General features: G+C 47.9%; 1 protein-coding gene across 1 annotated transcript; it reads left to right on the forward strand.

Moving 5' to 3' along the window:
- The first annotated feature begins 727 nt into the window (after nt 1-727).
- Nucleotides 728-22443, forward strand: CMAS (cytidine monophosphate N-acetylneuraminic acid synthetase). Its single transcript, XM_063446658.1, has 8 exons — nt 728-925; nt 7017-7159; nt 8375-8530; nt 9978-10108; nt 12535-12629; nt 19637-19805; nt 20612-20765; nt 21685-22443. Exons 1-8 carry the CDS (start codon nt 753-755, stop codon nt 21864-21866), a joined length of 1203 nt encoding a protein of 400 aa, XP_063302728.1. The 5' UTR covers nt 728-752; the 3' UTR covers nt 21867-22443.
- The last annotated feature ends 791 nt before the right edge of the window (nt 22444-23234 follow it).

Genomic DNA, 23234 nt, shown 5'->3' on the forward strand with positions numbered 1-23234 from the left:
ATAACTACCTCTCCCATCATCCCTCTCCCTGATAACTACCTCTCCCATCATCCCCCTCCCTGATAACTACCTCTCCCATCATCCCCCTCCCTGATAACTACCTCTCCCATCATCCTCTCCCTGATAACTACCTCTCCCATCATCCCTCTCCCTGATAACTACCTCTCCCATCATCCCCCTCCCTGATAACTACCTTTCCCATCATCCCCCTCCCTGATAACTACCTCTCCCATCATCCCCCTCCCTGATAACTACCTCTCCCATCATCCCCCTCCCTGATAACTACGTCTCCCATCATCCCCTCCCTGATAACTACCTCTTCCATCATCCCCCTCCCTGATAACTACCTCTCCCATCATCCCCTCCCTGATAACTACCTCTTCCATCATCCCCCTCCCTGATAACTACCTCTCCCATCATCCCCCTCCCTGATAACTACCTCTCCCATCATCCCCTCCCTGATAACTACCTCTTCCATCATCCCCCTCCCTGATAACTACCTCTCCCATCATCCCCCTCCCTGATAACTACCTCTCCCTTCATCCCTCTCCCTGATAACTACCTCTCCCATCATCCCTCTCCCTGATAACTACCTCTCCCATCCTCCCCTCCCTGATAACTACCTCTCCCATCATCCCTATCCCTGATAACTACCTCTCCCATCATCCTCTCCCTGATAACTACCTCTCTCATCATCCCCTCCTGTTACTTCCGGTGATGACGTGGCCGGAAGTGCCGCAGTTTCCGGTAAGATGGCGGCGGTGGAGCGGGTGGGGGTCGGGAAGCCGAGCGGACACCTGGCGGCTCTGGTTCTGGCCCGGGGGGGCAGCAAGGGGATCCCCCAGAAAAACATCAAGAAATTGGCGGGAAAACCTCTGATTGGCTGGGTGCTGCGGGCCGCGGGGGACAGCGGGGTGTTCGACAGGTAACTGGGGGGTAACAAGGGGGGGGAGAGACAGGTAACTGGGGGGGCAACAAGGGGGAGAGACAGGTAACTGGGGGGTAACAAGGGGGGGGAGAGACAGGTAACTGGGGGGGCAACAAGGGGGAGAGACAGGTAACTGGGGGGCAACAAGGGGGAGAGACAGGTAACTGGGGGGCAACAAGGGGGAGAGACAGGTAACGGGGGGTGCAACAAGGGGGGAAACAGGTAACTGGGGGGGCAACAAGGGGGGAGACAGGTAACTGTGGGGCAACAAGTGGGGAGACAGGTAACTGGGGGGGCAACAAGGGGGGAGACAGGTAACTGGGGGGTAACAAGGGGGGGAGAGACAGGTAACTGGGGGGTAACAAGGGGGGGAGAGACAGGTAGGGGGGCAACAAGGGGGAGAGACAGGTAAGGGGTGGGCAACAAGGGGGGGAGACAGGTAACTGGGGGGCAACAAGGGGGAGAGACAGGTAACTGGGGGGCAACAAGGGGGAGAGACAGGTAACTGGGGGGGCAACAAGGGGGAGAGACAGGTAACGGGGGGTGCAACAAGGGGGGAGACAGGTAACTGGGGGGGCAACAAGGGGGGAGACAGGTAACTGTGGGGCAACAAGTGGGGAGACAGGTAACTGGGGGGTAACAAGGGGGAGAGACAGGTAACTGGGGGGTAACAAGGGGGGGAGAGACAGGTAGGGGGGCAACAAGGGGGAGAGACAGGTAACTGGGGGGGGCAACAAGGGGGAGAGACAGGTAACTGGGGGGGGCAACAAGGGGGAGAGACAGGTAACTGGGGGGGCAACAAGGGGGAGAGACAGGTAACTGGGGGGCAACAAGGGGGAGAGACAGGTAACTGGGGGGGGCAACAAGGGGGAGAGACAGGTAACTGGGGGGGGCAACAAGGGGGAGAGACAGGTAACTGGGGGGGGCAACAAGGGGGAGAGACAGGTAACTGGGGGGGGCAACAAGGGGGAGAGACAGGTAACTGGGGGGCAACAAGGGGGAGAGACAGGTAACTGGGGGGGGCAACAAGGGGGAGAGACAGGTAACTGGGGGGGCAACAAGGGGGAGAGACAGGTAACTGGGGGGCAACAAGGGGGAGAGACAGGTAACTGGGGGGCAACAAGGGGGAGAGACAGGTAACTGGGGGGGGCAACAAGGGGGAGAGACAGGTAACTGGGGGGGCAACAAGGGGGAGAGACAGGTAACTGGGGTGGGCAACAAGGGGGAGAGACAGGTAACTGGGGGGGGCAACAAGGGGGAGAGACAGGTAACTGGGGGGGGCAACAAGGGGGAGAGACAGGTAACTGGGGGGGCAACAAGGGGGAGAGACAGGTAACTGGGGGGGGCAACAAGGGGGAGAGACAGGTAACTGGGGGGGGCAACAAGGGGGAGAGACAGGTAACTGGGGGGGCAACAAGGGGGAGAGACAGGTAACTGGGGGGGGCAACAAGGGGGAGAGACAGGTAACTGGGGGGGGCAACAAGGGGGAGAGACAGGTAACTGGGGGGGCAACAAGGGGGAGAGACAGGTAACTGGGGGGGGCAACAAGGGGGAGAGACAGGTAACTGGGGGGGCAACAAGGGGGAGAGACAGGTAACTGGGGGGCAACAAGGGGGAGAGACAGGTAACTGGGGGGGGCAACAAGGGGGAGAGACAGGTAACTGGGGGGGGCAACAAGGGGGAGAGACAGGTAACTGGGGGGCAACAAGGGGGAGAGACAGGTAACTGGGGGGGGCAACAAGGGGGAGAGACAGGTAACTGGGGGGGGCAACAAGGGGGAGAGACAGGTAACTGGGGGGGGCAACAAGGGGGAGAGACAGGTAACTGGGGGGGGCAACAAGGGGGAGAGACAGGTAACTGGGGGGGGCAACAAGGGGGAGAGACAGGTAACTGGGGGGGCAACAAGGGGGAGAGACAGGTAACTGGGGGGGCAACAAGGGGGAGAGACAGGTAACTGGGGGGGCAACAAGGGGGAGAGACAGGTAACTGGGGGGGGCAACAAGGGGGAGAGACAGGTAACTGGGGGGGCAACAAGGGGGAGAGACAGGTAACTGGGGGGGGCAACAAGGGGGAGAGACAGGTAACTGGGGGGGGCAACAAGGGGGAGAGACAGGTAACTGGGGGGGGCAACAAGGGGGAGAGACAGGTAACTGGGGGGGGCAACAAGGGGGAGAGACAGGTAACTGGGGGGGCAACAAGGGGGAGAGACAGGTAACTGGGGGGGGCAACAAGGGGGAGAGACAGGTAACTGGGGGGGGGCAACAAGGGGGAGAGACAGGTAACTGGGGGGGGCAACAAGGGGGAGAGACAGGTAACGGGGGGGGCAACAAGGGGGAGAGACAGGTAACTGGGGGGGGCAACAAGGGGGAGAGACAGGTAACTGGGGGGGGCAACAAGGGGGAGAGACAGGTAACTGGGGGGGGCAACAAGGGGGAGAGACAGGTAACTGGGGGGGGCAACAAGGGGGAGAGACAGGTAACTGGGGGGGCAACAAGGGGGAGAGACAGGTAACTGGGGGGGGCAACAAGGGGGAGAGACAGGTAACTGGGGGGGGGCAACAAGGGGGAGAGACAGGTAACGGGGGGGCAACAAGGGGGAGAGACAGGTAACTGGGGGGGGCAACAAGGGGGAGAGACAGGTAACTGGGGGGGGCAACAAGGGGGAGAGACAGGTAACTGGGGGGGGCAACAAGGGGGAGAGACAGGTAACTGGGGGGGGCAACAAGGGGGAGAGACAGGTAACTGGGGGGGGCAACAAGGGGGAGAGACAGGTAACTGGGGGGGGCAACAAGGGGGAGAGACAGGTAACTGGGGGGGGCAACAAGGGGGAGAGACAGGTAACTGGGGGGGGCAACAAGGGGGAGAGACAGGTAACTGGGGGGGGCAACAAGGGGGAGAGACAGGTAACTGGGGGGGGCAACAAGGGGGAGAGACAGGTAACTGGGGGGGGCAACAAGGGGGAGAGACAGGTAACTGGGGGGGGCAACAAGGGGGAGAGACAGGTAACTGGGGGGGGCAACAAGGGGGAGAGACAGGTAACTGGGGGGGGCAACAAGGGGGAGAGACAGGTAACTGGGGGGGGCAACAAGGGGGAGAGACAGGTAACTGGGGGGGGCAACAAGGGGGAGAGACAGGTAACTGGGGGGGGCAACAAGGGGGAGAGACAGGTAACTGGGGGGGGCAACAAGGGGGAGAGACAGGTAACTGGGGGGGGCAACAAGGGGGAGAGACAGGTAACTGGGGGGGGCAACAAGGGGGAGAGACAGGTAACTGGGGGGGGCAACAAGGGGGAGAGACAGGTAACTGGGGGGGGCAACAAGGGGGAGAGACAGGTAACTGGGGGGGCAACAAGGGGGAGAGACAGGTAACTGGGGGGGCAACAAGGGGGAGAGACAGGTAACTGGGGGGGGCAACAAGGGGGAGAGACAGGTAACTGGGGGGGCAACAAGGGGGAGAGACAGGTAACTGGGGGGGCAACAAGGGGGAGAGACAGGTAACTGGGGGGGGCAACAAGGGGGAGAGACAGGTAACTGGGGGGGGCAACAAGGGGGAGAGACAGGTAACTGGGGGGGGGCAACAAGGGGGAGAGACAGGTAACTGGGGGGGCAACAAGGGGGAGAGACAGGTAACTGGGGGGGGGCAACAAGGGGGAGAGACAGGTAACTGGGGGGGGGCAACAAGGGGGAGAGACAGGTAACTGGGGGGGGGCAACAAGGGGGAGAGACAGGTAACTGGGGGGGGGCAACAAGGGGGAGAGACAGGTAACTGGGGGGGGCAACAAGGGGGAGAGACAGGTAACTGGGGGGGGCAACAAGGGGGAGAGACAGGTAACTGGGGGGGGCAACAAGGGGGAGAGACAGGTAACTGGGGGGGGCAACAAGGGGGAGAGACAGGTACCTGGGGGGGGAGAGAAAGGTACCGGGGGAGACGGGTACGGGGGGGGCAACAAGGGGGGGAGAGACGGGTACCGGGGGGGCAACAAGGGGGGAGAGACGGGTACCGGGGGGGCAACAAGGGGAGGAGAGACGGGTACCGGGGGGGCAACAAGGGGGGAGAGACGGGTACCGGGGGGCAACAAGGGGGAGAGACGGGTACCGGGGGGCAACAAGGGGGAGAGACGGGTACCGGGGGGCAACAAGGGGGAGAGACGGGTACCGGGGGGGGGGCAACAAGGGGGAGAGACGGGTACCGGGGGGCAACAAGGGGGAGAGACGGGTACCGGGGGGGGGCAACAAGGGGGAGAGACGGGTACCGGGGGGTCAACAAGGGGGAGAGACGGGTACCGGGGGGGGCAACAAGGGGGAGAGACGGGTACCGGGGGGGCAACAAGGGGGAGAGACGGGTACCGGGGGGGGGCAACAAGGGGGAGAGACGGGTACCGGGGGGGCAACAAGGGGGAGAGACGGGTACCGGGGGGGCAACAAGGGGCGAGAGACGGGTACCGGGGGGGCAACAAGGGGGGAGAGACGGGTACCAGGGGCAACAAGGGGGGGAGAGACGGGTACCGGGGGAGAGACGGGTACCGGGGGGGAGACGGGTACCGGGGGGGCAACAAGGGGGGGGAGACGGGTACCGGGGGGGTAACAAGGGAGGGGAGACAGGTACCGGGGGGTAACAAGGGAGGGGAGACAGGTACCGGGGGGGTAACAAGGGAGGGGAGACAGGTACCGGGGGTAACAAGGGGGGGGAGACAGGTACCGGGGGTAACAAGGGGGGGGGAGACAGGTACCGGGGGTAACAAGGGGGAGACCGGTACGGGGGGGTAACAAGGGGGGGAGACAGGTACCGGGGGGGTAACAAGGGGGGTAGACAGGTACTGGGGGGGTAACAAGGGGGGTAGACAGGTACCGGGGGGTAACAAGGGGGGGTAGACAGGTACCGGGGGGTAACAAGGGGGGGTAGACAGGTACCGGGGGGTAACAAGGGGGGGTAGACAGGTACCGGGGGGTAACAAGGGGGGGAGACAGGTACCGGGGGGTAACAAGGGGGGGAGACAGGTACCGGGGGGTATCCAGGGGGTAACACGGGGGTACCGGGGGGTATCAAGGGGGGGAGACAGGGGGTAACACGGGGGTACCGGGGGGGCAACAAGGGGGGGGAGACAGGTACCGGGGGGGCAACAAGGGGGGGAGAGACGGGTACCGGGGGGGCAACAAGGGGGGGAGAGACGGGTACGGGGGGGCAACAGGGGGGGGGAGACGGGTACGGGGGGGCAACAAGGGGGGGAGAGACGGGTACGGGGGGGCAACAAGGGGGGGAGAGACGGGTACCGGGGGGGCAACAAGGGGGGGAGATACGGGTACCGGGGGGGCAACAAGGGGGGGGAGAGACGGGTACTGGGGGGGCAACAAGGGGGGGGAGAGACGGGTACCGGGGGGGCAACAAGGGGGGGGAGACGGGTACCGGGGGGGGCAACAAGGGGGGGGAGACGGGTACCGGGGGGGGCAACAAGGGGGGGGAGACGGGTACCGGGGGGGCAACAAGGGGGGGAGACGGGTACTGGGGGGGGCAACAAGGGGGGGGTGAGACGGGTACCGGGGGGGCAACAAGGGGGGGAGACTGGTACCGGGGGGGGGCAACAAGGGGTGGGAGACTGGTACCGGGGGGCAACAAGGGGTGGGAGACTGGTACCGGGGGGCAACAAGGGGGGAGACTGGTACCGGGGGGCAACAAGGGGGGGAGACTGGTACCGGGGGGCAACAAGGGGTGGGAGACTGGTACCGGGGGGCAACAAGGGGTGGGAGACTGGTACCGGGGGGCAACAAGGGGGGAGACTGGTACCGGGGGGCAACAAGGGGGGGAGACTGGTACCGGGGGGCAACAAGGGGGGGAGACTGGTACCGGGGGGCAACAAGGGGGGGAGACTGGTACCGGGGGGCAACAAGGGGGGGAGACTGGTACCGGGGGGCAACAAGGGGGGGACGGGTACCGGGGGGGAAACAAGGGGGAGACGGGTACCGTGGGGGGCAGCAAGAGGGGGAGACTTTGGGGGGGGGGCTAACAACGGTGGGAGACAGCCACACTATTCTGGAAGTAGAGGCGGACACTGTCTCTGGATAGAGTTCTGATTTGTGTGTTTTCTTGTTTAGTGTCTGGGTTTCTACTGACAGCGATGACATTGAAAAGGTGGCTAAAGATTATGGAGCCCAGGTTCACCGTCGCAGCGCACAGGTTTCCAAAGATACTACATCCTCCCTGGAAACAATCCAGGAGTTTCTGAAATATCACCCAGGTGAGGATTCTCTAATGAGTGAACTGCTGGGCGGTCTGCATGTGGCGCTGGGCGGTCTGCATGTGGCGCTGGGCGGTCTGCATGTGGCGCTGGGCGGTCTGCATGTGGCGCTGGGCGGTCTGCATGTGGCGCTGGGCGGTCTGCATGTGGCGCTGGGCGGTCTGCATGTGGCGCTGGGCGGTCTGCATGTGGCGCTGGGCGGTCTGCATGTGGCGCTGGGCGGTCTGCATGTGGCGCTGGGCGGTCTGCATGTGGCGCTGGGCGTTGCCCGGTCTGCATGTGGCGCTGGGCGGTCTGCATGTGGCGCTGGGCGGTCTGCATGTGGCGCTGGGCGGTCTGCATGTGGCGCTGGGCGTTGCCCGGTCTGCATGTGGCGCTGGGCGGTTTGCTTGGGGCGCTGGGCGGTCTGCAGGGCGCTCATTACTCTGTCTTTTTACTTGTATTAATTGTTAGGGATGGACCAATATTGATTTTTTTAGAGCCGTTAATCTGTGAGCTTTCAGGCCGATAGCCAATAACTTACCGATATTCTGTACATTTATCGATTTGAAAAAATAAACAATTTCTACACAAATCTGTTAACTGAACATGTTTATTATTTATTTTTGTTTTCAAGAATACATGTGGTGGATGCAGTGAGAGTATTTGATTAGGGGATGCAGTGTGTGTTTGTGTAGTGTGTGTATTTAATGAATGCGGAGTTTGTGTAGGTATGTAATGTGTGTAAAACGGGCGGGGGGGGGGTCATTTTTATTTTTTTACATTTTGTTTTAGCCCCACCCCCTGTTTCTTACCTGGCCAGGGAGGGGGGATATGGCATTCCCTGGTGGTCCGGTGGCAAGGCCCTGACAGCCGCGGGACTCACGAGATTTAGACAGGGGAGCTGCTGGGAAGGTAAGTAAGAGTGTGCTGCGGGCCCATGACAACTGTCTTTGTTGTCATGCCCTGATGGCGGCCCTGGTCTGCATTATCGGTATCTTTTATAGGCCGATACCGATATTGCAGAAAATTCCGAATATCGGTCGATCCCTATTAATTGTAGCCATGGACAGCATTGTTGAATGTGTTGGCGCTTTATAAATAAAGTATAATTATATCAGAATAGCAGACTATGACTGAGTATGTCCTAGTTTTTTGCACTAACATGTCAAGTCATTCTTTATTGTTTTCTGTATTTCTCTAACTGTTTTAATTTATTTTTTATACTTTCCAAAGAGGTTGACATTGTTGGAAATATCCAGGCCACTTCGCCTTGTCTCCACCCAGAAGATCTCATGCGTGTGGTAGACATGATCCGAATAGACGGTTTTGACTCTGTGTTTTCCGTGGTGAGACATCACTTGTTTCGGTGGAAAGATGTGAAGACGACAGGTGATTAGCCTTTATTTCTGTCTTTATAGTGAGGTATGGGCTAGCTTGGGGTGATGCACTTTAACTGCTTGTTGATATTTTTTTCATGTGTATTGTCTAATTCTTCTATAACCACTAAATGATCTCCATTGAGAGCAAGCCTTGAGCAAGCCATGATTTTCCAACATAGTCTGTGTGACGAAAGTAACCTCGTCACTGGCTTTTGGAAGGGCCCGTTTGCCAGCCTCCTACCCTGTGACTATGGCCCCTGTGCCAAATCCTTGTTAGAACCACTGTGTGCCCTTTTTAAACTTGTATGTCCACACTTTGAACTTTGGAAGTGGCACTTCGTGGTGGCGGCGGTGGCCATCTTGTTTAGTCAAACGCATCCAGCAGTGTTTGGTCTTCGAGTGCATGGAAGTCAAATTGGACACTCAACGGCACGTGTTTATGGTGTCTGGTGGAGTGCTTGGATCCCTCGGTGAGCACAAGGAGCATCAATTGACGGAAGTACCCGGTCAGGGTGCCAGGAGGTTCCTCACAGTCTGTAGCTAATGTTTTAGGTGTATCCTCAGTTTCTAGAGGAATTTGTCTCCATTTTGTAAATTGACATTTCCTAAACCCATTTTTTTATGTAAATGTGATTTTCTTTCCTGAGGCACAATGTATTGTCTGTCCTGTCACTTGATTTTTTTTTCTGAACACTCCCAAGGAGGCAGTTATGCCTTCCAGGCGATGTGTACTTTCTCTCTAGTCTAAATAGAGACCCCTTTTAATGCTGTATATTTCTATCTCTCATCCACTAAACATGCAGAAAAACATAATCCAGCATATATTATTCAAACATATAATTGTCATATTTAAAACCTTGTTTGATAAACCTTTCTGCTTGCTTTAAGTGATGATCCTATTCTTTCCCTGTAACATGGCGTTGAATATACTTTCCAGGTCGGAAGTGTCTGTGTTTTTGAGAGCAGTGCTGAAGGGTAATACCTTAAAATGCAGACATGACAAGGATACTAGTACACAGCAGTCGCAATACATACAATAAAAACCAAGGAAAAACTTTACTTGCGCACTATCCCAGATCCTTGTGCATATTTAAATAACTGGAGGTTTTCGAATCACTCCAGTGACCATTAGATTGTAAGCCATGTCAAGGCAAACCTTTTAGGGGAGTCCTACACGGACAAGTCACCTTGCTTCCTTCAGCTTCCGGTGAAATAAATCTCTGACACAGACCCTAAGAGACTTGCCTTGATGTGGCAGGTGAGCTTACAATCTAATTGCCATTGGAGTGATACAAAATACCTTGCCATGCATGACTTCCATATTGTTACAGGGTGAAACCAAGGCACGATCATACTAGCTGAGAAACATGAAGAAAACCAAATGAAAGGATTTCCATACATGTATTTCAATATCTTTTACTATAAGTATAGGTGAAAAGGTTTATTTTCTTGTGCAGGTGGACTGACTGCCCCTGAAAACTTCAACACCGCATGTAGACCACGCCGGCAGGATTGGCACGGAGAGCTCTATGAAAATGGCTCCTTTTACTTTGCAACAACAGAACTTATCAAACAGGGATACCTGCAGGTTGATCATTTAGTTTATCATGTCATTTATTTAGTATAGGGTGGGTCAAAATTTAGAGTAAGGTTTGAGGCGTCAATTCCTTTTTTAATTAACTAATTTCAGTGATTTTACATCATTCTGAGCGTATATTCTCCTCAAGCTGCTGAAGTGTACGCAGTTTGTTCACATACACCCGCTCCTTCAGATATCCCCACAGGAAGTAATTGGGAGCTGAAAGGTTGGAAAAAGCTGGCAGCCAAGTCATTTGGCAATTTCTTAAAATTATCCATTCACCAAACGTTGTCTAAGGAAGTCCATTGTGGCCCTGGCTGTACGGACACGAGTCTTATCCCGTTGAATCCATATTTCACAATCTCGTTTTTCTCTATGCATAAAAATACTTTTTAAAAATAGAATTCCGCTATATTTACTCGTTCCTTGTGATATTACCCATGATGACTCTCCAAAGACTCCGTTATAATATGTACCTGCACCAAAAAATGTAACTACTAAGTTATTTATCTGTAAAACCCTACTCTGAATTTTGTCCCACCCTGTATTATGTAAGGGTAATACAATTTTAGGTCATTATTTTACATTTTTTTTGTTAGTCTTTCTTTTATTGAGATGTTCGCAAGATATACAAAGAAAATTACAATAAACCAGAATTTATTTTGTGAAATGTAAGGCAATAAGCAAGGTATGGAACCATGTCTAGGCACATAGAAGTAGCAAGTCATTATGACACAGGAGAAAAGCCAGATAAGGTGAGTACTAAAGGATCACTATAGGGTCAGGAACACAAACATGTATTCCTAACCCTATAGTGTTAAAACCACCATCTAGCCCCCCTGGATCCCTCATGCCTCCATAAATATAGCAAAATCTTACTGCATTCAAGCCTGAAGCTGTAGATCTGCATGCTGTTTGCCTCAGAAAAACAAGAAGTCTGCTGACCTCATCAGAAGTGGTAGCCTAATCCAATCACAGTGCTTCCCCATAGGATTGGCTGAAACTGACAAAGGGGCAGAGCCAGCATGATTCAAACACAGCCCTGGCCAATCAGCATCTCATAGAGATGATTTGAATCAATGAATCTCTGAGGAAGGTTCAGTGTCTGCATGCAGAGGGAGGAGATACTGAATGTTTGGATGCATTTTAGGCAGCCATGACCCAGGAAGGATCTCTAACAGCCATCTGAGGAGTGGCCAGTGAAGTTATCACTAGGCTGTAATGTAAACACTGCATTTTCTCTGAAAAGACAGTGTGTACAGCAAAAAGCCTGAAGGTAATGATTCTACTCGCCAGAACAAATTCAATAGCTAGTTGTTCTGCTGACTATAGTGTCCCTTTAAACTAATAAAGTCACAGAAGAGCATGCTAGATCACGTTGGTATGATTAAGTGAACAATTATTTTAGTAGAGTGTAATAAAATAAGACAAGAGGAACACTGTGCTAGGCATTCAAAGCTATGGATGAAGGAAGACCAAGCTTCTGCACAGATAGTGTATCCAACTATTTGAAATAAATGAGAAATCAGCTAGCTTAGAATAGAAAGACTATGATCTGTGCAGGAGTGTCGTGGGTAGGCTGTCAACCTTGAACCGACCTCCACACAATCAGAGGTTGCCTACATACTTCTTGAGGAAGAGACGTTCTGGATTACCGGACAGGTCCACGGAGCTAATAGACTGGACAGTCATCCAATACCTCTACGGGGCTTTGATCTCGGTCAAGTCAGGGAGCCTCTCAGGCCAGTGTCTGCATGAAAGCCAGTACCTTTTTGCCACAAACTCTGCAACTTTTAAAGTCTACGTTCTTCCCTTCCTGGAAAATGCGATGAGCTGTGTGTGTCACAGGTTCTGGTTCTTTTTGTATATTGTGTGGCCTTCTGCTTGCGTGGCTGCTACGTTTAGGTCCGATCACTGTTAGCTCTCAGCCCAGGTAGGTGAGGGATGGAGTCTCGCAATGCGCCTCCGAGACCTTTCCCCACTGTGTCTTTATTCCCATCCAGACTGGGTATGTTCAGCTGCTGCGGATTTAATTCCTTCTATCAGGGTGGTCCAGAAGCATGCCTCTTATTTAGCCATGTTGTAGTGGTGTGGATCCGGTAAGTCCGCATAGTTCAGTTGCAGGCCTCTAGTCGTCGGGTCATGCGTGTCGGCCATATTAGTGACAACTGCCCTTTACCGACCAGAAAATGCTTGGGGGTCCACCTAAAGAGGGATTGAGCTTACATGAGCTAGAGGGAGTGAGGTATAGTGAAACAAAGGGTATGGATCGTATTCGAGAAGTAGATTGGTAGAATAGTATTCACTGAAGACTGAAGAAAAGTGTGTTTTTCTTCTTTGTTTTTTTTGACAGTTGCAGGAGAGGAATCAGTTGAGCTATTAACTGTTTAATTGATATTGCTAACTCAACCCATTCTTGTAATGACTTTTTTCAGGGTGGGAAAATGGCTTATTACGAGATGAAACCGGAACATAGTGTGGATATTGACATTGATATCGACTGGCCAATTGCAGAGCAGCGAGTTAAGAGGTAAAACATTAAAGTGAGATGTATACATGAAAAGATGTGTAGAGAATCCTCGGTATAAGGTACTCTATAGTTTGTATGATATGTTATAAAGCATGTCCTATCTGTGACTTGGGTTAAAGGACCACTCTAGGCACCCAGACCACTTCAGCTTAATGAGGTGGTCTGGGTGCCAGGTCCTTCTAGGGTTAACCCATTTTTTCAGAAACATAGCAGTTTCAGAGAAACTGCTATGTTTATGAATGGGTTAAGCCTTCCCCCTATGTCCTCTAGTGGCTGTCTCATTGACAGCCGCTAGAGGCGCTTGCGTGCTTCTCACTGTGATTTTCACAGTGAGAGCACGCCAGCGTCCATAGGAAAGCATTATGAATGCTTTCCTATGTGACCGGCTGAATGCGCGCGCAGCTCTTGCCGCGTGTGCGCATTCAGCCGACGGGGAGGAGAAGAGGAGGATCGGAGGAGGAGAGCAGGAGGAGATCTCTCCGCCCAGCGCTGGAAAAAGGTAAGTTTTTACCCCTTTCCCCTTTCCAGAGCCGGGCTGGAGGGGGTCCCTGAGGGTGGGGGCACCCTCAGGGCACTCTAGTGCCAGGAAAACGAGTATGCTTTCCTGGCACTAGAGTGGTCCTTTAATCTGGGTTCAGTATTTCATGATTTAATTATATTTATAGTTTTATCTCTAGACACTTAATAGATTTCTAAGATTAGTCCATAAATGTGTATCTTTAAAGAAGCACTAGAGAAAAACTTGTTTGCCTGGCACTATAGGGTTATTAGGTCCCTCCCCCGCCCCTCCCTCATGGCCCCCCACCCGCCGGTTTAAAGGGGTTAAAATCCCTTCAGCCACTTACCTTAATCTGGTGCTGGTGACCTCTTTTCCCCCTGCTTATGTCCCCCATATGTGGCAAGAGCTGCGCGCTCATTCAAACCGCCCACAGGAAAGCATTACTCAATGCTTTCCTTTCAGCGTCCAGCGTCCTCTCAGTGTGACTTTCACAGTGAGAAGCGCTTCTAGCGGCTGTCGGTGAGACAGCCACTAGAGGCTGGATTAACCCTCAGTGTAAACACTGCTCTGTTTACAGTGTCAGTATATTTATATTGGCAGACATTTTGTGTTAAGACAGAAATTAAGTGTATATTGCCAGTCACACTCAGAACATAGGTGACTCCATATTTGTATTACAAGGCTAAGAAAGACACAGAATTTCTTTCTATCACTCTATTCATTCAAGTCTGAGCTAAGGAATGCGTTATTTAAACAAGATAAATGATGTCAAACAGCAGAAGGGGGATGGAATACTAACCCAGAGACAAATGTATACATAATTATATATACATATACACACTATCCACTTATAATACTATTATTATATTAATCACATATAATTAGTATCATGTTAATAATATAGATCATTCATGGATAAATACTCATGAAGAAATGTCATATCATTTAATAATATTAGTGGAATATAATTAATCTTAAACACCGCTTCACAAAAGAACCAGAGACCAATGACAGTTAACACTTAGTAATTCATTTTACTTTCTAAATCTTACAAAGTCCCATTGTAAGTAAAGGGTGAAATTAAGATTAGGAGGTGTCAATTCTAAATTACGATCGAAATTGCGGATACCCAGACTGGGGTAAAGCCTTTGAAATTGGCAGGAAATTAGTTATAGGGGCCATAACGTTAGGCCAAAATGACGTAAAACTCATCAAATCCAGTGAACCCATTATGCAAAATGGCTAATGGACCCCATGACAAGAAATTTTGGTGATGTAATTGCGCCATCTACTGACCAAAATCTAGATGATTGTAGGGAAGACGCCTTTTCAAAAGTAAGGGCAAAGGGAAGACGAGAGATTCAGACATTTAAACATTCAACTCTTTGGGACATTCACACTCTTTGAACCTCTTTGAAACATAATCTGACTTGGACTATACTCAAGGAACACTCTCCTGGACACCTACATCTTATATTCTTTTTCCAACCAACACCACTTTTATCTATTCCCATACAATCCCCATCATACTTGCATTCAAATTCCTGGGACCTATCTACAACCTAGGGTTAGCATGCCACATGTTATCCATATATATATATTGACTTGTTCTGATATAAGAGAGTGAATCGTATTTAGGAAAGTTAAAATTCGGCAAATGTAAAATCTGGCAGAATTATTCTTATTGGATGGTCCTAGGAAATGGTTAATGATCTGGTATGAACATTACTTTAATTGTACAAATACAATATAATTGGATATATTACCTCTGAGGATTGTAGCCGGCAGTGAAAGGGTAAATTCAGTGTGGTCGAACGGTCAGCCAAAGTTTTTATTGCTTTTTGCTGCACTGTTGTGTTCTGTGGAGTTTTGTCTTCTGTCTGTAAAGTGCCCGATCATAAATCTTTTAACAACTGGTCGCTTTTAGACGCTGTATTGTGTTTAAACCATTGCCATATTGTATGACTGTTATACTAAGTATTCACTGATTGTCACGCATGTTACATATTATTATTTTATTATTGTCACAAATTACATTTTTATAATTAAATTGTGATTTTAATGTGTGAAGTAAAAATCCTCGAATGAGCTTCCTCTAGGATCTAAGAGAATATCGTGCGTAATTCTCAGCTTTATATTCTCATTATTCGGGGAAACCGTGCCAAGATATCAATTTTGATATAATAACATTTATTAAATTAATTTTTGGTAATTTTTATGAAAATATTTTAATATGTATGACCCCAATAAATATCCTAAAAACAGCTGCAGGGTCATTGAGCTGAAGTGGTGTGGGTGCCTATAGTGGTCCTTTAACGAGTGAGGTGATTGATTGTAACATTTATACACCTTGCTTCCTTTTATTGATACATTTTATGGTACTCAGATATGGCATGCACACATGGTTTCCCACCACTAGAGGTCGCAATCTGCATATAGTTTGAGGATCGTCATTAAAGGGACAGTGTTTGCAGGAGCTGTGCCTCACTTCCATTTTAAAAGTATTACATAGATAATGGTATCCTGGGGTTAGGGGTAACCTGCAAATATACCATGCGGTGCAAGTATGCTGCTTTCTGAATTCTCCAACCAATTTGACATGATCATGCAGAGCATGGAGATGCTGAACGTTGGTGCTGCACACTGTTGAGAAGTCCCACTGTAGGTATACCTAGGCTGTAACGTAAACACTGCCTTTTCTCTGGAAAAAAATGTATTTGTATGAAAATGCCTTCAGGGACAGGCTATAGACACCAGAAACAATGCAATATGCTGTAGTTGTTCTGGTGACTATAGTGTCCCTTTTTAAGCTGCCGGAATTGTTGTAACTGAACCAAATGTAAAGGGATGGAGCTTCTTCACCATAACCTTTGGAGTGAACAAATATGTAGTTGTGACACTTGTTTCCCTTTCAATATAAATACATTTGATGTGAAGGAGAAAAGACCCATAGCGTTTGAGGGGTTTATTTCATCCAATTATAATCCAATAAAAATCTATATGGGATGGGGGACTACAATATCCATGTGGCGGCCACCCAGGTAGAGTACGGGTTTTGCCGCCAGAGGTGTCCTTTTCCCCCTGGTAATGGACTCTGCTGTAGCAACACTGGTTCCAGTAACGGTCACAAATAGTGTTTCCCAATAGTGGTAATCCAAAGAGTAGTAATAAGGGTGATAATAGCCCATACAGCAGTTTCCCCAAACAAACATGAGCCGAGGCTTAATGCTGGGGAGTAGAATGTCTTTAATCCGGCCATAAGGCCCACTTATATACAGAAAATGAGTACATTGTATACGCCCCCTGAATAATAATCCAGTGACAGGGTGGTCTGTCACATTGCTCCCCCCTTGTGGGACACCCGGCTTGACCTTTTTCGTTTGAAACACCCTGGGGTGTCTTCTTTAGGAAATAGTATGCCTTTGTGAAGTAATTGGAATACACAACCTATTAAAAAAATTCCAAAGTGGGGCATGGACCCAGCGTAAAAATTCTAACTTAAATAGCTGTGTCTCAAATGTGCCCCTTCAACGTTGTCATATACCTGGTAAAAGTACATACGGGGGTATTGCTGTACTCAGATGACATAGCGGAGCAACATATGATGTATTATACTGCTGTAGCACATATAAGGTTTGCAAAATATATATTACAAACTCGTTGAGTATGTCAAAAAGGCATAAAAGGTGCTTATTACCACTACACTTGGTATAAGCTAGCGGAAAAATTATTTCACGCTAAGGTTCAAAACACGTCTTTTGAAATACCCTAGGGTTTTTTCTTTAAGAAATGGTATGCCTTTATGGGGTAGCTGGAATAATTAACCTCCAAAGTGGGGTATGGGCACAGCGTAAAAATGTAAAGTTTGAAAAAACTTAAATGGCTGTGTCTCAAATGTGCCCCTTCAATGTCTGCATATACCTGGCAAAGGTACATATGGGGGTATTGCTGTGCTCAGACGACATAGCTGAGCAAGATAGGATGTATTATATAGCCGTAGCACACATAAGGTTTGCAAAATACACAGTACAAATTCACTGTGTGTCAAAAAGGCAGAAAAAAATGCTTATTACCACTACATTTGATACTAGCTAACGGAAAAATTATCCCACGTTAAGGTTCAAAATTTGCCTTTTGAAATACCCTCGGGCGTCTTCTTTAAGAAATAGTATGCCTAGTTGGAAAAAGCAGCCTGCTAACATATTTAAAAATAGAATACGGACCCATTAAAACTCTCCATGTAAATCCACACTTAAAAACCTGAACTTGTCACGTCTCTTTTACGGCACTGTAACTTCACAAAATGGTGTCTAGGTCATACATTGGGCTTATTGTTTTACTCAGAAGAGGTAACTGAGCATACTTAGGGGGAATATATGACAGTGGCACTTATCAAATGTAAGAAATACCCAGCGAAAATGCAACATGTATGCAAAAAAAATAAAAAAAAATTCTCACCACAAAATTTGAAAGAAATTGGTGAAAACATGGTGGCAAGTTAAGGTATAATCTATGCCTAATAACATACCCTGGAGTGCCTGCTTTCTCAAATGGAAGGCCTTTGTGGGGTTATTTGAACAGTCAAATGGCTATAATGCCACAAAATCAGACATATGACCATCTATGAAGATTCCAACTATAGAAACTGAAATAGCATGGTCTTCTATATGGCATTGTAGCTTCACAGAATAGGGGCAAAGGTTATACAATGGGGGTATCGTTGTACTCAGCAGATGTAGCTGAACACAATATGGGGTTCTGTACAGGGATAGCACACACTAGCTTTACGAAATACACATTACAAAAACCTTGTAATATGTGTATATGCCAAAAATAGAGAAAAAATTAAATTTTACTCCAATATTTAGCGGTGAAATGGCTACGCAAAAAGTGTCAAACTAACCTTGGGTAAATATCCTGTGATGTCTTCTTTATATAAATATATACTTTTGTGTGCCAATTTTGCTTCCTGTAATGGGTATTAAACTTCCAAGACAAACATACCAACTTCTAAAATTGTTTCACATTGAAATTTTATTTTAGACCTTGTAGTTTGTGACCTGTAACTTTCAAAATAAACTGAAATCCTACACATATTATGTACTTTGTAAATCAAGACACATAAATGAATTGATTTTGAATTAATTACTAATATTATACACACATTATTATTGCCAAAACTTGGGGGGGAAAGCATTTTTTTGTTTTTTTCCACATTATTTTGAATGTTTTTGGTAATAAATGAGAATTTATACATGTATAGGTCACTTTAAATTAAAGCCCTTTTTGTTGTCTAAAAAACGGTATATAATATGTGTTGGTACAATAAATGAGAGAGATGCAAATTGCATTTGAACACAAACCGCAAAAAATGCAAAAATTGCTTGAGTCCTTAAGGGTATGTCCAGCTTCTGAAGCTGTGTCCTTAAGGGGTTAAGCTAATGTTTTGTTGCCCATCGTGTCACTTTAAAACAAATAACCTAAAACTAAGAACATTATTTCTTATCTAAACCTTCTGATTCATTTCACCACACAGAGAGAAAGCACTCATTTACGTTAAAGTACTCTGGACCTCTAGAGCTTGCTAAAGTACTTGGTTTTTTTTCTTATTCTTTTTTTTTTTCTTAAATTAAATTCCTTTTTCATTAGAAAGCACTTTAATCAGACTGACATCCACGAGGACTAAGGCTGACTGAGATGGAGCCCACAAGCAAAATACAATGAAACTTTGTTCCTCCATAGCGCCCCCTAGAGATTGAAATGCACAATTCTAATAGTTACGAATTGCATCCTCAGTATTTTAATTTACAGGGAATGAAATAAATATTCGGTAAATAAGATGCGTGTGCATGTATAAGAGATGGCAATATAGACGATCCAAGACACTCCAGATAACATTTATATCGCGTTGAATTTAACATTATAGAGTATCAGTATCTTGTTGTAGGTTCAATATTTTAGCTATATACATCTTTATAGTCTCAAAAAGCAGAATTAAATGAGGGGTGTTGCAGAAGTCTTGTATGAGAGAGAATTGATGATAGATTGGGTAGGGTTAGGTCCGACCTGATGGCTACTTATGGTAATGAGTATTTCCTGGAATGCTATTGTTGTTATATTTCCTGTAACTCCAACCTGTACAGTTTGCAAGGGAAACGTAAGCGGACAGAGGAATAGGATCCTCAGTATTTTCTTACTGGTTTCTCACTCATTTGAGAATTTTAAGGGAATTTCAAATTTAAGGTCAAAATAGCTGAACTGGAAAGTTCTGTTAGTCACTATATTTGAATTGTATTCCAGGATTGACCGGTTTTCTAGGTAGAGGAATCGAAATGTCTTGATATTGCATAAATTCTCATGAGTTTTTGTTAAATAGTTTTAGATATAATGTTAACATTTATAAACCTCATGTCATTAACATATTATCATTGGAAAAGAGCATAGTCCACTTTTGCTCTTTAAAGTTCTGAATTTGTTTCCAAACTTGATGGCTATTCTTATTCTACAGATTTGGATATTTTGGGAAGAATAACCCCAAAGTAATAAAACTGCTTGTGTGTAACCTTGACGGTTGTCTGACCGATGGGCGGGTCTACGTAAATCAAGATCGTGAATTGATCTCCTACAATCTGCGTGACTTTGATGGGATCAAAATGTTACTGGAAAGAAATGTGGAGGTAATATTTGAGTTTAAGGGCGTTTGTTCAGCAAGTGAATTAAAGGGACACTATAAGTCACCAGAACAACTACAGCTTATTGCATTTGTTCTGGTGAGTAGAATCATTCCCTTCAGGCTTTTTGCTGTAAACACTGTCTTTTCAGAGAAAATGCAGTGTTTACATTACAGCCTAGTGATAACTTCACTGGCCACTCCTCAGATGGCTGTTAGAGATCCTTCCTGGGTCATGGCTGCCTAAAATGCATCCAAACATTCCGTATCTCCACCCTCTGCATGCAGACACTGAACTTTCCTCATAGAGATTCATTGATTCAATGTATCTCTCTGAGGAGATGCTGATTGGACAGGGCTGGAGTTTGGCACCGCCCCCACCTTTTTGACAATCTCAGCCAATCCAGTTCTGATGTCATACAAAGGGGCGGATTGGGCGGGCCTGTATTGGGGGACCTATGTGGGGGCTGGAAATAAGGTATGTTTTAACCCTTTCTAAGGGGGGGTCAAGCCACCTAAACGTTGGTGTTCCTTTAAGATTATTTTATAAACCACTGAAATGAAGTAAAAGCAGAAAAAAGAGGAGTGCAAAAAATAGAAACTTACTTTCAAATAAGTATTACGTATTTGAAGTTCTATTTATTTATTCGCCCCCACCTGTTTTTCTTGGAGGGCTTAAACACTGGTGCTGCAGCTGCATCTTCACAATCCTCTTCCCCCAATATAATGCCATGTGTATAGAACAATTATACTTGCATTCTGTGAACTTTATGGCCTGGTGTAATTGATAATTATTTGATGAATCTGTTGTAGGTTCGGCTAATCTCTGAAAGGAACCTCAGCTCCTCCCTGCTTTCTTCACTAAACCTGCCTTGCAAGATAGAGGTAAATGTTTCAAACAAACAGCAGGCTGTTGAGAGGTGGATGGCGAAGATGGGATCTTCATGGGACCAGATCTCGTACATGGGTTAGTTACATTTAAAAAAAAAAAACTTTATCATTATTTAAATCGGGCTTTTCGAGTCCCCCTTTCCCTCCCTGACGCGACTCGCTGCCTCTCCTGGTGGGACTACTGTTCCTCATTCTTATTCGTATTTTAAATTTATTTATTACTGGTATTTATAAAGCGCCAAACATATTCCGCAGCGCTGTACAATTGGGTGAAAAAGACAATACAATAAGAACAGGTAGAGGGCCCTGCCTGTGAGCTTACAATCTAAAGGTAATCTGTGGAGGTGAGACAAAAGGTAACAGAGGAATTTGTATGAGATGGCATAGAGTTAATGGTATAACTGCAGCAGCTGATGGCATGTGAAGGGAATAGGGAGGTGATTGGCTCTGATTCCAAACAGCTGGAAGGTACAAGGAACCAGGGAGGGAGGAGGGGCGGGCGGGTGGATTGAGCCGAGTAAAATTAAATGGGGCTTCTTGCGGGGGTGGATGTAAAACTTGGGGGGGGGGGAGGGGATCCGGTAGAATAGCTTCTGATTCTCGGTCTGTACCTTTAGTGCTTCTTGCAGGGGTGGATGTAAAACTGGCTTTACCATTATTAAATAGGGAAGATGCTCTGCTCTCACAAGCCCCAAATCCTGGTTTCAGAGCTCTAACAGTTTGACCACTCTGTCTCTCTTGTTGTGGCCACTTCACCCCCTTTCAATCAGTGCCCAGGATGTCCATGCTTTTCTCTTTGTTGACCATCTGGCCTTGTGTTTCTTCCAGCCATTTGTTGTACATGTTTACAGCAGTCCTCCTGCTTACAGCTACACATGTCATTTGTCTGCCAGAGTCTAAAATAATAATTACATTATTGTACCTGCTGCTAGATGATGCGCTTGCTCCACTATGTTGTGTAAATATCACTATTTTTCTGTTTGTCTTCGATACAGGATGCCAGTATTCCGACGTGGAATGCCTGAAAATGGCTGGCACCAGTGGCGTCCCAGCGGATGCATGTGTGTCGGCTAAGATGACGGATAGCTTTGTCTGTAAATACGGCGGAGGATACGGAGCCATTCTGGAGTTTGCAGAGCACATCGTCTCTCTCCTGGAAAACCTTGGAAGTCAATAATTTAGCAAAGTTCCTCTGTAGTAGCACGTAGGAAACCATTTCCATCTGACTGATCAATCCCAACGGCTGCTTTTATCTAAGCTGGGATCCAGAATAATGTGGTCCGATGTGTTTGGGTTTACCTGCAGCAAACAATCTTTCTGTCTGGATTTATATCCTGTGCTTCCCCGCTGCTCCTGCAGAGTATACGGATTATTTTGTCTACAGTTTTCAGTATGGAATAGGTAACGCTGCAGACAGACGCTCTCCTGAAAGCTGCTATATATTATTTAATCAGGCTGGTCACGCACTTGGTGAGGTGCTACACCCGCTTAGTCTATGTGGGGATAGATTCTGATTGTAAGTTACACATTTAATGGCTTGTGCAGGCCTTTTATATTGAATGGTGCAATGATTTTAAACGTTTTAACAGTTTGCTTCAAGCACTGTAACTGTTTCCGCTCACTGTATTGGGTTCTAGCGCAGAGTCTCCTGTATCCGATGGCGGTACTGATCTGAAATCACTTTCTATGAGCTAAACTGCAAGACATTCTACACGTTTCCACAAATAGCTTCTTTTATGCTAAAAACATACATTGGGCTAAAAACATACATTGGGCTAAAAACATACATTGGGCTATTGTACAAATTGAGTTCATGTTGCTTTCACATGTTAAACTCTTGGGCTGAATATTCCTAAACAGAATTTATGGAATATACATCTGCAATCCCTGACTAGGATTGGCTGAGACCCTGTACAATCCTTATTCTTTCTCTCTTTTTTCATTCCTTTTCAACCTAAGATGCCAATTCCAATCTGGAGTATTTTTAATGTTCTGAGTGATAAAAGTGAATGTTCTGTTTTCCTAATGGGAATTTTTTTAATCATGAATGATATCCCACAGGAGCTTGGGAGAACAAGCGCTTGGGAGAACAAGATATGTGGGCTGTAGGGTTTAGAGAATTCTGCAGCTTTTCCAGCAAGAATTCACTTAAAATCATCATTTAAAAAGTGAGTGACAGGCGTTTGGGTTAGTAATGATAGAAAAGCTGCAGGGTCAGCTGTGCACAGAACACCCTAATTACATGGATATCCAGAGACCATGATTTGCTTGTGATAGGAGTTAACTTGCTTTGCAAGTGATTTTGGCCTCTGCTCTGATAGTCTGAGTGGATTGTTGTGGGTAATGTTCTGTTTAATAACCCGTTGTGCGATTTAGCCATTTGTCACACATTGGTTACGTGTAGTGATGCCTTGCAGAGCTAGTTAATGCAGCCTTTGCTGGTCGTTGCACCATCTTACGTCAGATCGTATGAGCCCCCGTGGGGACACCACACACGGATTCATAGAACCATATCAACAATAATGAGCTTAAGTGTTTGCAGTGC

Source organism: Pelobates fuscus, chromosome 3, assembly GCF_036172605.1.
Source record: "Pelobates fuscus isolate aPelFus1 chromosome 3, aPelFus1.pri, whole genome shotgun sequence".
In the NCBI taxonomy this organism is placed as follows: Eukaryota; Metazoa; Chordata; class Amphibia; order Anura; family Pelobatidae; genus Pelobates; species Pelobates fuscus.

Excerpts from the sequence above, each read along its gene's own strand:
- CMAS (XM_063446658.1), top strand. The coding sequence starts at position 753 with ATGGCGGCGGTGGAGCGGGTGGGGGTCGGGAAGCCGAGCGGACACCTG. Across the intron at positions 12,630-19,636 it reads GCAGAGCAGCGAGTTAAGAG|ATTTGGATATTTTGGGAAGA; the intron begins GTAAAACATTAA and ends CTTATTCTACAG. Across the intron at positions 20,766-21,684 it reads GGACCAGATCTCGTACATGG|GATGCCAGTATTCCGACGTG; the intron begins GTTAGTTACATT and ends TCTTCGATACAG.